Source organism: Corella eumyota, chromosome 3 (assembly GCF_963082875.1).
Source record: "Corella eumyota chromosome 3, kaCorEumy4.1, whole genome shotgun sequence".
In the NCBI taxonomy this organism is placed as follows: Eukaryota; Metazoa; Chordata; class Ascidiacea; order Phlebobranchia; family Corellidae; genus Corella; species Corella eumyota.
This window is the reverse complement of record NC_137492.1, coordinates 18,464,225-18,475,479: the sequence shown is the minus strand read 5'-3', so window position 1 is coordinate 18,475,479 and position 11,255 is coordinate 18,464,225. Positions and strand designations below refer to the sequence as shown.

At 31.6% G+C, this 11,255-nt stretch overlaps 3 protein-coding genes across 3 annotated transcripts; all 3 read right to left on the bottom strand.

Moving 5' to 3' along the window:
* Nucleotides 1-1,359: 1,359 nt before the first annotated feature.
* On the bottom strand, nt 1,360-7,227 carry LOC145744644 (translin-associated factor X-interacting protein 1-like). The gene is made up of 14 exons (XM_082562544.1): nt 7,078-7,227; nt 6,702-6,851; nt 6,128-6,304; nt 5,607-5,735; nt 5,372-5,508; nt 4,910-5,054; nt 4,287-4,584; nt 3,708-3,849; nt 3,082-3,235; nt 2,836-2,956; nt 2,619-2,702; nt 2,249-2,403; nt 1,951-2,076; nt 1,360-1,721 (listed from the first exon to the last, which is right to left on the bottom strand). Exons 1-14 carry the CDS (start codon nt 7,201-7,203, stop codon nt 1,527-1,529), a joined length of 2,139 nt encoding a protein of 712 aa, XP_082418670.1. The 5' UTR covers nt 7,204-7,227; the 3' UTR covers nt 1,360-1,526.
* A 6-nt stretch (nt 7,228-7,233) lies between these two features.
* On the bottom strand, nt 7,234-7,842 carry LOC145744645 (uncharacterized). The gene has a single exon (XM_082562545.1). It carries the CDS (start codon nt 7,786-7,788, stop codon nt 7,426-7,428), a length of 363 nt encoding a protein of 120 aa, XP_082418671.1. The 5' UTR covers nt 7,789-7,842; the 3' UTR covers nt 7,234-7,425.
* A 1,118-nt stretch (nt 7,843-8,960) lies between these two features.
* On the bottom strand, nt 8,961-11,255 carry LOC145745707 (uncharacterized). The gene is made up of 3 exons (XM_082563852.1): nt 10,293-11,255; nt 9,909-10,049; nt 8,961-9,706 (listed from the first exon to the last, which is right to left on the bottom strand). The coding sequence occupies exons 1-3, from the start codon at nt 11,253-11,255 to the stop codon at nt 9,605-9,607; spliced, it is 1,206 nt and encodes a 401-aa protein (XP_082419978.1). The 3' UTR covers nt 8,961-9,604.

Below are 11,255 nucleotides of genomic sequence, written 5' to 3'. Positions count from 1 at the left end.
AGTTACGAATGATTCGTCAGTTAAAGCAATGGCGCGTGCATAAAATTGCAAAAAACGACAAACAACAAAAATATTGCGCAACATTTTAATCTACCTTGACTTAATTTTCTGATTTCCATTTTAAATAAATATTACAGAGATTATAACTTAAAGTTTGCAAAAAATCGCTAGGTCAGTAAATAAACATAACCTGACCGGCGGCATGTTTTATTGCCCAATAAAACTATAAACAAATCAGCTGATTTTCCATAATAAACCAAAGTGTTTCCAACAATAACTAGATTTATTTGATAAATAAAATATGATTATTTTTAATATAGATTAAGTATTAAGCTTTAATAATATCAAAAATGGGCTTTGCTTTTGTAGAGTTACTAGATTTTATTGTTGTAGTTATTTTGGTTGGTTATTCGGTTTAACTGTTTAATTTGGCTTGACTCCGTTTACCGACTCATTTTATTATGATTATATTTGGTTTGGTATTTTGTTTAAGTTTTAGTTATAAACGACAAGACGTTAACAGTAATACTTTTCTTGTAATACGGCAAAACACTTACACGGTTTGATTTAAAGTTACATTACAAGATCAGCTAGATTGCTAGACTGACGTTAAAGTTAAAGTACGGTTTGTAGGTCCAGTTATTGCGAGATGCGACGGTGGCCAACTATCGCTAGATTGGCCCGACGATGTAACGATGACCAACTATCGGTAGATTGGTGAAGAATGTTTAAATTGTTCCAGTATTTATAGCACAACCGAAAGGCAATAAAAGTTCGTTCGTTGTAAAGCCGCTGGCCTTCTCCGTACAGGTTAAGTGGCTAATTCTCGTTAAGGGCGATTTTAGAGTGCATTGTTTGAAGTTGACGCCCGTTGTAACGAGAATAATTGTTGTACGTGTAAACTAGCTTGAACTTAGAGTTGATTGTAATAGGCTTATTACAATTGATTCTACACTTTCTTAATAGGGGCCTATCCAATGTTTAGTTTCTACCTGAGTTTAAAGTTAAAGAGGTAGTGGGTTCAATCCCCACTGCTCTCATGCTGTAACGCCCTTGAGTAAGGCACTATAAACGGTATGAACTCCCGCTGAGCCAGCACTTAATCAGTACCATAATTATCGGGCAATTATAATCAATAATATCCTAAACTGCCACAGGCACCTCGAGACTGGGTCGGAGTAACTAATGTTACTCTATGTTTAAGTCGCGCATTCGACATTCCCACATCAAGGATAAAGATATAGACAACAAAAATCCTACTAGATTTTTTTTAACCCTTGTTTAGGTACCCGACCATTTTTAGAGTAAATTACCAACACTACCTAAATAAAATACCTGTAGACCAAAACATCATTTAGCAAAAACTTAGTCTTTTATATTTGTTCGAATAGCAATTAAGTAAAAAACAACTCTTGTAATATTCATAATATCTTATTGTGAATTCCTCTTTATAAAATATGAAAAGATAGTGATAAAAAAACAAATATTTAAAATCATACATAATAGAACAAAGCTTAAAATAAAATTTAGTAAACTGCTCCAATTCTACAGACACCGCCTTTCTTTAGTCTTTCTGTTAAAACTGAAACTTCTGCTGGTTTCACATCGTCCAGGTCACTAACTTCACATTTGTAAGATATCTCAAGATATTTCATCATTTGTTCTTGTGTAATTGATGGATCAATCATCATCATTGTACTTCTAAGATCACTCATAGGAATCTAAAGTAATTAATTTTTGATGTATAAATATATCCTTAAAATCAAAAGGCCAACAACACAACCTAAAAATAGAGTAACATTTGCTGCAATGACCCAGTCCCCAGTTGCCTTTGCCAGTTTGTCTTGTTTATAGCCTTCAACTTTGGTGCAATACAAGATGGAGGCAGTTACTTAAAAATAAATACATATTTTAAAGCAGTTTTGTAATTTAAATACTGTATGTAAATACCTCTGTCATGCCTTCCAGTTGGTTAAATATCTCCCCAATATAAGTCTCAATTTCCTGATCATCTTGGGTTCTTAATAAGTTGAGGAATGGACCAGTTTCCCCTTCCTCATCCTCTGTAAAGAGAGCCTAAAACAACAACAATGTTATCTACATTTTTAAAAGTAAAATCAAGTAATAATGCAAAGTTTACAAGTATATCTAACGTCTCTAAATTTAAACAAGAAAAAGACTTTACTATGTTATTACTTCACTGTAAAGTAGAATAAAAATGGTTTGTAAGATTGAAAAATAGCTTTACCTGATAATCAAATGCAATTTGGGCAAAATTATCAGAAGTTGTTGCAATTTCTAGTTCCTCACAAGCAGCATCCACCAATGCTTGGACACTTTGCTCCGATTTTAACGGATAAGCCTTTGCAAAAGATCCAGTAAACTGTGCCATAGCAATATTGCCTAGAACAATTTATATATAATTGTATAACAATATTGTATATAAAAATATTAATAAATGATTTGGGTAATAATAGTTTGGATAACCATATCTTAAACAAGTATAGACACCGAAGGCCTTGGTGTATTGTAAAATACTTATATGCCCCATTACTAGCATTAATATTTTTTTAACTTTTTTTTTTTTTAATATAATATAAATATTGTGTTATCATCACCTTCTGGATCCTTTGATAATTTATTTAACTCAGTTGCAAGCTTGTTAATAATATCCATTCTATGGTAATAAAGATCTTCAGTTCCTGAAAAAAAAAAAATTGATTTTTAGAAAACCTTTCTATTTAAATAAATGCTAAAAATTATTGCTCAAAAAGATTTCAAATCCTTTGTTCTACAAAAGTCTGTAATCTTTTTGTACCTAATTTAGACACCTACCATCCCCGTTAATAACGTCCAGTAATATTCCCATATGAGGTTTATCCTTGAAGTTATTCAATGCATCATGTAATGAATAACCCCATTCATATACCAGATCCTCCATATTACTAAACTTCTCCTAAAATATATAAAAACCTTGGTAAAATTATAAAAATAATTGTTTTATCAAGTAGGTATGTTGTGGCAAAAATGTGTTCAATTTGTATTTTAAAAACTTTTTTGAATTTTAAAGATAGTTTGTACCTGGAAAAAGTCGAAAATGAAGTCGTTCATTTTTTGCCTGCTTCCTTTTTCCGAATCAGATTGAACTTTTTTAAACCATATTTCTTTTAGGAGTGAAGACACTTCTGCCTTGGTCATCTTTCGATTTCGAACTTTACCATCAAATCGTAAAAATCTAAGTAGTTTAATAATATAATTTTGGCGAACTTTCACAGTATATAACTATAAACTAGACTTACCAATATGCCTATTCATGTATAAGTTATATTACTAATTAAGTTACCTAATTTTACATTTAAACATTTAATTTTACCACTAATATCTTATCTCAAACAAAAATTTAAATCTTACCTTGACTGCAGATATTACTCTAGATTTCTTTTGCTTGTGTTAAATAAATATTTCTTGCCTTTAACCTTTTTACAGGTACTTTTACAAATTAAAAATAAACTTTGCTTACTATATTACAACATTTATGTGTAAAAAAGTACCTTTTATTTTGCTCTAAACTTATCCACACAAAATAAGAACAAACTTAATTTATTTCCTTGCTCAATTCTATTAGAAAACCCTTCCACTAAAACTGACTTTATTTTCTCAATACTGCATATAAAGAAACAAATCAGAAATATAATATAAAGTGTTACTTTGGTACTTCTTCTTCCAAACCCTTTCCGTCAAAATATTCAGGGCCAGAGGACCCACCCGATTGGAACTCTTTGATTAAAGCTTCTAATATTTGCTCACTTGTCTTACCTTGGATTACTTCTTCCCAGTGCTCTACACCACCTATAAATATAAGTTTATTTCTTTTGTATAAATAAATATGTAGTTTTCATAAGAATTTCATGTATAATCCTTCTACTAATTTTTGTTTTTCTATCTTAAACTATTTTTTTTTATTCTCGATGTGGGAAAGTCGAATGCGCGACTTAAACATAGAGTAACATCAGTTACTCCAACCCAGCCCCGACTTGCCTGTGGCAGTTTTGGATATTATAGATTATATTTGTCCGATAGTTAAGCTGCTGATTAAGTGCTGGCTCAGCAGAAGTTCATACCGTTTAAGGCACCTTACTCAAGGGCGCTACAGCATGGAAGCAGTGGGGGATTGAACCCACGACCTCATGTGTGGTGTAGCAAGTGTTCTTACCACTACACCACGCTGCCGGTGTAATCTCTATTATATTCACAATTTTAACAGAGCCAATATCAAGCTTTAAAACCTGGTAAAATGTCTCCACATTTGTTCCACTGTGGTCTTGGTGTTGCACTTCTTCTCAAACTTTCAGCCTCAGTGTAAAACTCGTCTCTCTGACTCAAAACCTGTTTGTGGATATCCAACAACGTGTCATGTTCTGATTTCAGTTCTTTAAAATCTCCTTGTGATAATTCTTGTTTTTCTGTTAGAGCATTCATCTTGACTTCCAACATTTCAAAGTCTCTTCTAGGGACTACATCACCATAATCAGCTTTTATGCGAGTCAGTTCTTCAGCCTGTCTTGTCAGATCTTCTTTAGCAACCTTAATAGAAATTGTACCCAGTTAACAAGTGTGGATCCTAAAGCATGGTGGAGTGTTAAGAACTCTTAGCTTTACTACTCAAGTTTCTGAATTCGATTTTCACTGCTTGCATGTTGTAGCACCCTTAAGTAAGGTGCTGTAAACAATAAAAAAACCTTGTAAGCGAAAAAAAAATTGGTAGATTGATTTTTAGGCAATTATAATCAAAATTACCACAACTGTAAAAGTAAACCTAATACTGGATCAAGATAGTAAATGTTACTCTATGTTTGAGTCAATTTATGTTTGCCTTTTAGACAAAAAGCTTTAAAAATTGCATAAATACTTTTAATGCAATCTTTAATCTGACTGGATCATCATCTGCATCAATGACCCCCTGTCCAGCTGCTCTCTTCAGATCTTCTTGTTGATGTTGGAGGTCATTCATGTCTGATATAAGAAGTTTCCGCATGTCACATTCATTCCTGTACCTGTTTGTTAAAATACAGGCAAAAATTCAAGTAAAAATTTAAAATAAAGAAATTCTCACAGTGAAAACTAAAAAGTAGAGGTCAGAACACTTGACTTCACTAAATTAGGATCTGGGTTTGATTCCCAATGCTTTCATGCTGTAGCGCTCTTAAGTATGGTGTTATAAAGGGTATAAGCTCCTAGCAATTATAATCTACTATATTCCAAACTTCCTAGGGCAACTCGAAAAATAAAATCGAGCTTAATGTTTAAAATACTAATTAGTACAACAGATTAAGAGCCTGTTTGTATATTATTTTAAGTTCATAATATTTACTTTCTATATTCCACTGCTAGTTGTTCTTGTAGTTTGGCAACTTGAGCTTCTAAACTACGTTCAGATTCTTTCATGGTGTCTATATATCTTAACAAATCCATTTTGCTTTTTCGAAGTTGAAGTATTTCTTGCCTTTCCTAATAAAAAAAAGATATTTATTAAAACTTTTTAAAAAATATTTGTTTTTATTCTTAATTATTGATATTCATGTGTAGTTTATTTATGGTTTGCTTACATCTTCTCTAATTTTAAGGATTTTCTTGTCGCATTGTTCAGAAACAGTTATTAGCATCGACTTAAGAGGCTCCAATTCACGAATTCTCTCTCTGTAGGAACTCAACATTTTTTCATATTCATTTTTGATCTAAAACAAGAAATTTAAAAACCATTGTGATTTATTTAAAAAAATTATTAAGCCTTAATGTTATATATACCGACAGCGTGGTGTAGTGGTAAGAACACTTGCTACACCACACATGAGGTCGTGGGTTCAATTCCCACTGATCTCATGCTGTAGTGCCCTTGAGTAAGACGCTTTAAACGGTACGAACTCCTGCTGAGCCACCACTTAATCAGCAGCATACTTATCGGGCCAATTATAACCTATAATATCACAAACTGCCACAGGCAACTCGAGACTGGGTCGGAATAACTGATGTTACTCTATGTTTAGGTCACGCAATCGACTTTCCCACATCGAGGATAAAAATATACACAAAAAAAAATAATAATTTTGTATTAAAAAGTCTATTTTACCTCAGATAATAGTGGTTTATAAGTTTTAAAGTCTTCAATTAAATATTCAAACACTTCTCGATATGCTTGTAATCTTAGTTCACTTGGTTTAGGGTCAGTGCACCCCAGTTGAACTATTTCCTTTTTTACATAAGTTTCCAATGCTGTTAGAAATTTAGGTTTTGGTATAACAGATTTCTGTAAAAAAATTAAACTGTGTTAGTTTGTAAATAAATAGCAATATTAAATATATATTTTTTCGTGATGTGGGAAGGTTAACTTTACAACCTAAAAATGAAAAAACATCAGTAACTCCGACCCAGTTTTGAGTTGCCTTTGGCAGTTTCGTATATTATAGACTATAAATGCTTATTTATTATAAGCTGCTAATTAAGTGTTGGCTTAGCAAAAGTTTATACCATTTATAGCGTGTTATGCAAGGGCATTACAGCATGAGAGTAGCATGGATCAAACCAAAGACCTCATGTAGTAAGAACATAGTTTTGACCACTACACCACAATGCCAGTTTTAATAAATTTGCATCTAAAATTATTTTAACACAATTTGTTATTGTTGTTTATAGAGTTGGTTTACCTTTACTATCATGAGTGGATTCTTCTGGAAACTTCTTCCCATTAGAGCAGTATCCGATACACTTCTACTTGCATAAGCTGGCCAAGTTTCCACCTCTCCAGATTGTGTATCTTGGTTGGGTTTCAGGCCTTTCTCGGTGGGCAAAACATGCTTAAATAAATAAGCAATTAAGATATGTTTACAAGACATAAATTTTTATAATTAATGGCTTTAAATTTAAAACACTTATGTGTTCCGTGATGTAAAAAACATTATCGCATAAAAATAAATGTAATAGTTAAAACTAAATACTATTAAAGAAGTGCCACAATAGGTAGCATAATTGTTAGTTTAAGACAATAATTAATGATTAAAATTTAATGTTATATTGACTTACCACAACATTATTTCCTGTTTCCCCAGTAAGTGAATATGACATTTGATTCTTGTCATTATATTGAACAACATCCATGTTTCCTTGGTCAGTTTCAATAGGGGGAAGTTTCGGTGCTTTTAATGCCATTTTTAAGGTTTTACTTATACTACATTATCTTAAAAGAAAAATGTAACAGTTACAAAGATGAGAGTACAACATATAATGTAATTTCATAAGTTATAATTGCAGATAATTTGTGCTTTATATGTTAAAATGTTGTGATATTTTAATACATTACAACAATAAAAAAAAAGTTTGCACCATGGTAATTTCATTTAATACATAAATTAAAATATTACAGTCAATATCTCAGGTGCGCTTAACGTAAAAAGCACGACCCTGCTTGTGTAATTCTTTTTCATACATCGCATGTTCGCTTTCCAATAAAGCTTGCAATGCTGCTCTTCTTATGGCCACCAATGCTTTATTAGCATAAGCTAGTTCATGTTTCATTTCCTGTTTGTTTATCCTATATTGCTGGACCCTGCTGGCTTCTTCCAACCCCTCTGCCCATCCAGCTTTTAAGTTGACGTCCTCTTCTGTTTTGACTTGAAGAATTCTTTCTGCCATGAGTTCATCTTTAAGAATTCGATCTTTTTCTCTGTTTAAAGATTTGACGAGACTACCACCTCGATCGGCAACCTCGAAACGTAATGACATGTTCATACTCATGATTGCAGGTTCTTATTTTTTGCCTAAATCCAACTCTAACTAACTAAAATTTTTAAAAACTAAAAAGGTTTATATAGGCCTACTCATATAAAAATTTATAGAATATAATAACAGTAAGCTAAATAATTAAATGGTAATTTTTTTGGATATATAATATAGTATTTCTAAAATAAAAAGTATTAAGTTGCATTATTAAAGATTAGGTTATTGTAGCACACTTTTTTTAGATTATAATTCGTAATTTGTTTATTTGAAAGCATTAAAAACAATTAAAATGACAATACACCATATAGCTATTTTAAGTGGTACAAGTAATTAATTATAGAATAAAATTTATAAAGTCATACTAACATTTAAACTATTTATATTCTATTTAAAAAGTAAATAAAATTCTCTAACTATCAAAACAAATCAACAGAGCGAGCGTAGAGTTGTCGTAGCAACGCTTACGCAAACTGCGCCATCACGCGTCAATGACTTTGAGTCAAAAATTGTTCACTAATGTTGGTAGATAGCTACCATTCGTTTAAAAAGTATCGGACAAAAAGAACGTAAAAAATGTAAAAAAAACGGTAAATTTACCTATAAACAACTTGCTAGCAATTGCTTTAAATTGAATGATTCATTGTGAAGAGGCAGAATTAAAAATATGAAATTGGCATTACATTCATTTCCCATCGTAACAAAGTTATAATATTCGAACCAAAACGGTAATAAGATTATTTTGAAAACGCTTTATTACCCATGATATTCATTTCCTTAGAAATATATTCCAAAGTGATTGATGGCACGCAGGCACGAAATATTACAATCTTTAAACGATTTTGATATTGAACTAACATTTGAACAATACAGCGACATGTCATCGCTCTAGATTATCCAACTTCCCCAACTATTCTTTCCAAATCATGCGAGTAATTTAAATGTGTTAATATCACCCGTGGTGGCTGGCTTAGTACTTTGAAAATATTTGTATAGGGTGCTGCACCTGTAAGGATTTAAGCCTGTTGCTTTTCAAAAAAAAAAACTATTAACAAAATAACTATAACAGTTATTTTTCTGATAACAGCTGATCAAATGAAGCACATTTTAATAAACGTCATAACAAATCATAAATTCTTTCCTGTGCTTAACGTTTTTTTTTTAATTTTATTTAGTAAACCATTCTTTTTATTAATAAAATTTTAAAAAGGATGCGAATAAACAAACGCAAAAAAAAATTTACATTATATTGAAACGAGAAAAGTATAATAAAAAAACTTGAACTATAAAAATGTTAAAAATAAATAAAAAATGAAAAGCAAACAATTAAACAAAATGGAAAAACAAAAAAATAAACCGCTTCTGTAAAAAAGAACCGAAATCCCTGTTATTAAGAACATAAAAGGCCGGCCACAATTCAGCTGCATGTCAAACTTTGTAAGTCCTGAACTTTGGTATGATTGACTGTAAATGAGGTTTAAATGTGATAATTACATATCGGCAGTAGGAAATCAGTAGGATCAGTTCGATTTGAAATCACAAGTGTTTTTGATCGACTAATGACCTGATCCAATGAACGTGAGACAGTTTTTTCTCAGGCTCGTGGGCCTTTGAAGCCGCCTTGGACCACGCCTTGTTCGCTATGTAAACTGGCCATTATGTGTGTATGGGAAAACCGATTAGTGTTAAAATAAAGAAAGTGATAATTACCGCAAAACCAAAAGTTTAAAGCCGAAAATTTGATTGCATAAAAATGCACTTGAGTTGAATACAAAATTTTTAAAAATCCTCTTGATAAAAAACTGCATTTTACGTTGGTAAATTTTTAAATTTTTTAGGAAGTTTTAATTAACAGAGCTGGTTTTTCGTCCGGTCTTACTTTTCGTGGTCTTCCTTTCGGTTTGGTCGGGGGTTCGGTACCACCACATTGTAATACCTAAATTTAAAAAAAACTTTTTTACGTTGCGGTTTTTGCGTATATTATGTAAAACTATGTGAAATTTAATTCGTTTGGCACTTACTATGTGTTTTAAAATAAAATAGAAATGCAAAAAAACGTAAGCTTTCGATTTTATTTGGTAAATACGCCAATTTAAACAATAATATGCAAAAAAAAAATAAATAATACAATTATTTACCTGTTTTTTCCATTTCATTCTTCGATTTTGGTACCATGTTTTCACTTGAAGTTGCGTTAAACCCAACAAATCAGCAAGTTCGACTCGATTAGGGGTCGATAAATATTGTTGATTTTCAAATCTTTTTTCAAGACCAATCATCTACAATTTACGACAAAGTATTATTGTATGTAATTAGATTAGAAAGATTTAATAATAATATCGCAAAAATCTCTGATTTAATTATTTTACACGAATATTTATAACCTCCAAAAAGGTTATGTTTAAACGAAATATGCGTATGATCGTCCGCCATTTTAAAATTTAAGAAAATTTGATAAAAATAAAAAAAAAACATTTAGGTCAGGGTAAAAAATAATATAAAAATATTTAATATTAATTTACCTGCATTTCCGTAAACACAGTTCTACTTCTTCTACATTTTTTGGGTTTTCTGGTGGGCGAAACATCCTTTGATTCTTTATCCACAGTCCTTAAATAAACGGGGAAATGTCTTCGCTTCTGACTTTCTATAGTTGGGGATAAATCTCTGGGTGAAGTTGGGGGTAATAAATTGGGGGACGGCGACGGGGTGTTATCATACAACACGTGGCGATGATGGTCTTCGCTTGATAATGTCCGTGAATATTCGTTTATATCAGACCATTGGCCAACTGGTTTGTTTTCTGTTGTAATATAATTTAAATTTTGATCTTGATATAAATGTGTGGGCTCAATGTGATTTTTTAAGCCGTAATTTCCAAATAAAAATGGCGAGATTTTAGAATTAAAACCGGCTTGTAGACTACAGAGATACCGTAGATTTGCCAAAGATTGATTGTGCGATTGGATAATTACATCTTGATAGTTTTGCGGGTAGTTTTTGTACAAAGAATTCTCTGTAAAATCAGTAAGTTCGTGACCAGTTTTGCCATGTGTTGATGAATATGCTTTCGGCGAACATCGAAATTTTTCGTGCAAATCAAAATCCGAGTCCGGCGATGGAGTCATTAATATTGGATCCACATAACTATTGTGATCTGTTATTTTTGTACAATATTCACTTGATATAATATATCTCTTTTCCTTTTCAAAGTTTTTTGAAGATCTTCTGTGTTTGGTAAAGTCCGTACGATTATTGTCGTTGCTTTTATTGCTGTTTAAGCGCTCTTTGTTACAAGTGTTTTGTTCTATGTTTTCCCTGATATTATCGCTAGAAAGTCTTCGTTTTGAGAAACTGATTTGATTCGACTTTTCAATTAAATTTGCGTTTAAATTTTGGTCGGAAATTTTGTTTGGTTCGCCCAGAATATCTCTTATGAAAAACGAAGTCTTCTTTGTTTGAAGATTTTTATCAGGCAAATTCAT

What these genes read in the sequence shown, in the direction of transcription:
- LOC145744644 (XM_082562544.1), bottom strand. Translation starts at nt 7,203, where the DNA reads ATGGCATTAAAAGCACCGAAACTTCCCCCTATTGAAACTGACCAAGGA. An exon ending in ATCCACTCATGATAGTAAAG is followed by an intron (nt 6,305 to 6,701) that starts GTAAACCAACTC and finishes ATTTTTTTACAG; the next exon opens with AAATCTGTTATACCAAAACC. An exon ending in GGACGTTATTAACGGGGATG is followed by an intron (nt 2,703 to 2,835) that starts GTAGGTGTCTAA and finishes TTTTTTTTTCAG; the next exon opens with GAACTGAAGATCTTTATTAC.
- LOC145744645 (XM_082562545.1), bottom strand. Translation starts at nt 7,788, where the DNA reads ATGAGTATGAACATGTCATTACGTTTCGAGGTTGCCGATCGAGGTGGT.
- LOC145745707 (XM_082563852.1), bottom strand. Translation starts at nt 11,255, where the DNA reads ATGAATTTGCCTGATAAAAATCTTCAAACAAAGAAGACTTCGTTTTTC. An exon ending in CTGTGTTTACGGAAATGCAG is followed by an intron (nt 10,050 to 10,292) that starts GTAAATTAATAT and finishes CGTAAATTGTAG; the next exon opens with ATGATTGGTCTTGAAAAAAG. An exon ending in GAATGAAATGGAAAAAACAG is followed by an intron (nt 9,707 to 9,908) that starts GTAAATAATTGT and finishes TTTTAAATTTAG; the next exon opens with GTATTACAATGTGGTGGTAC.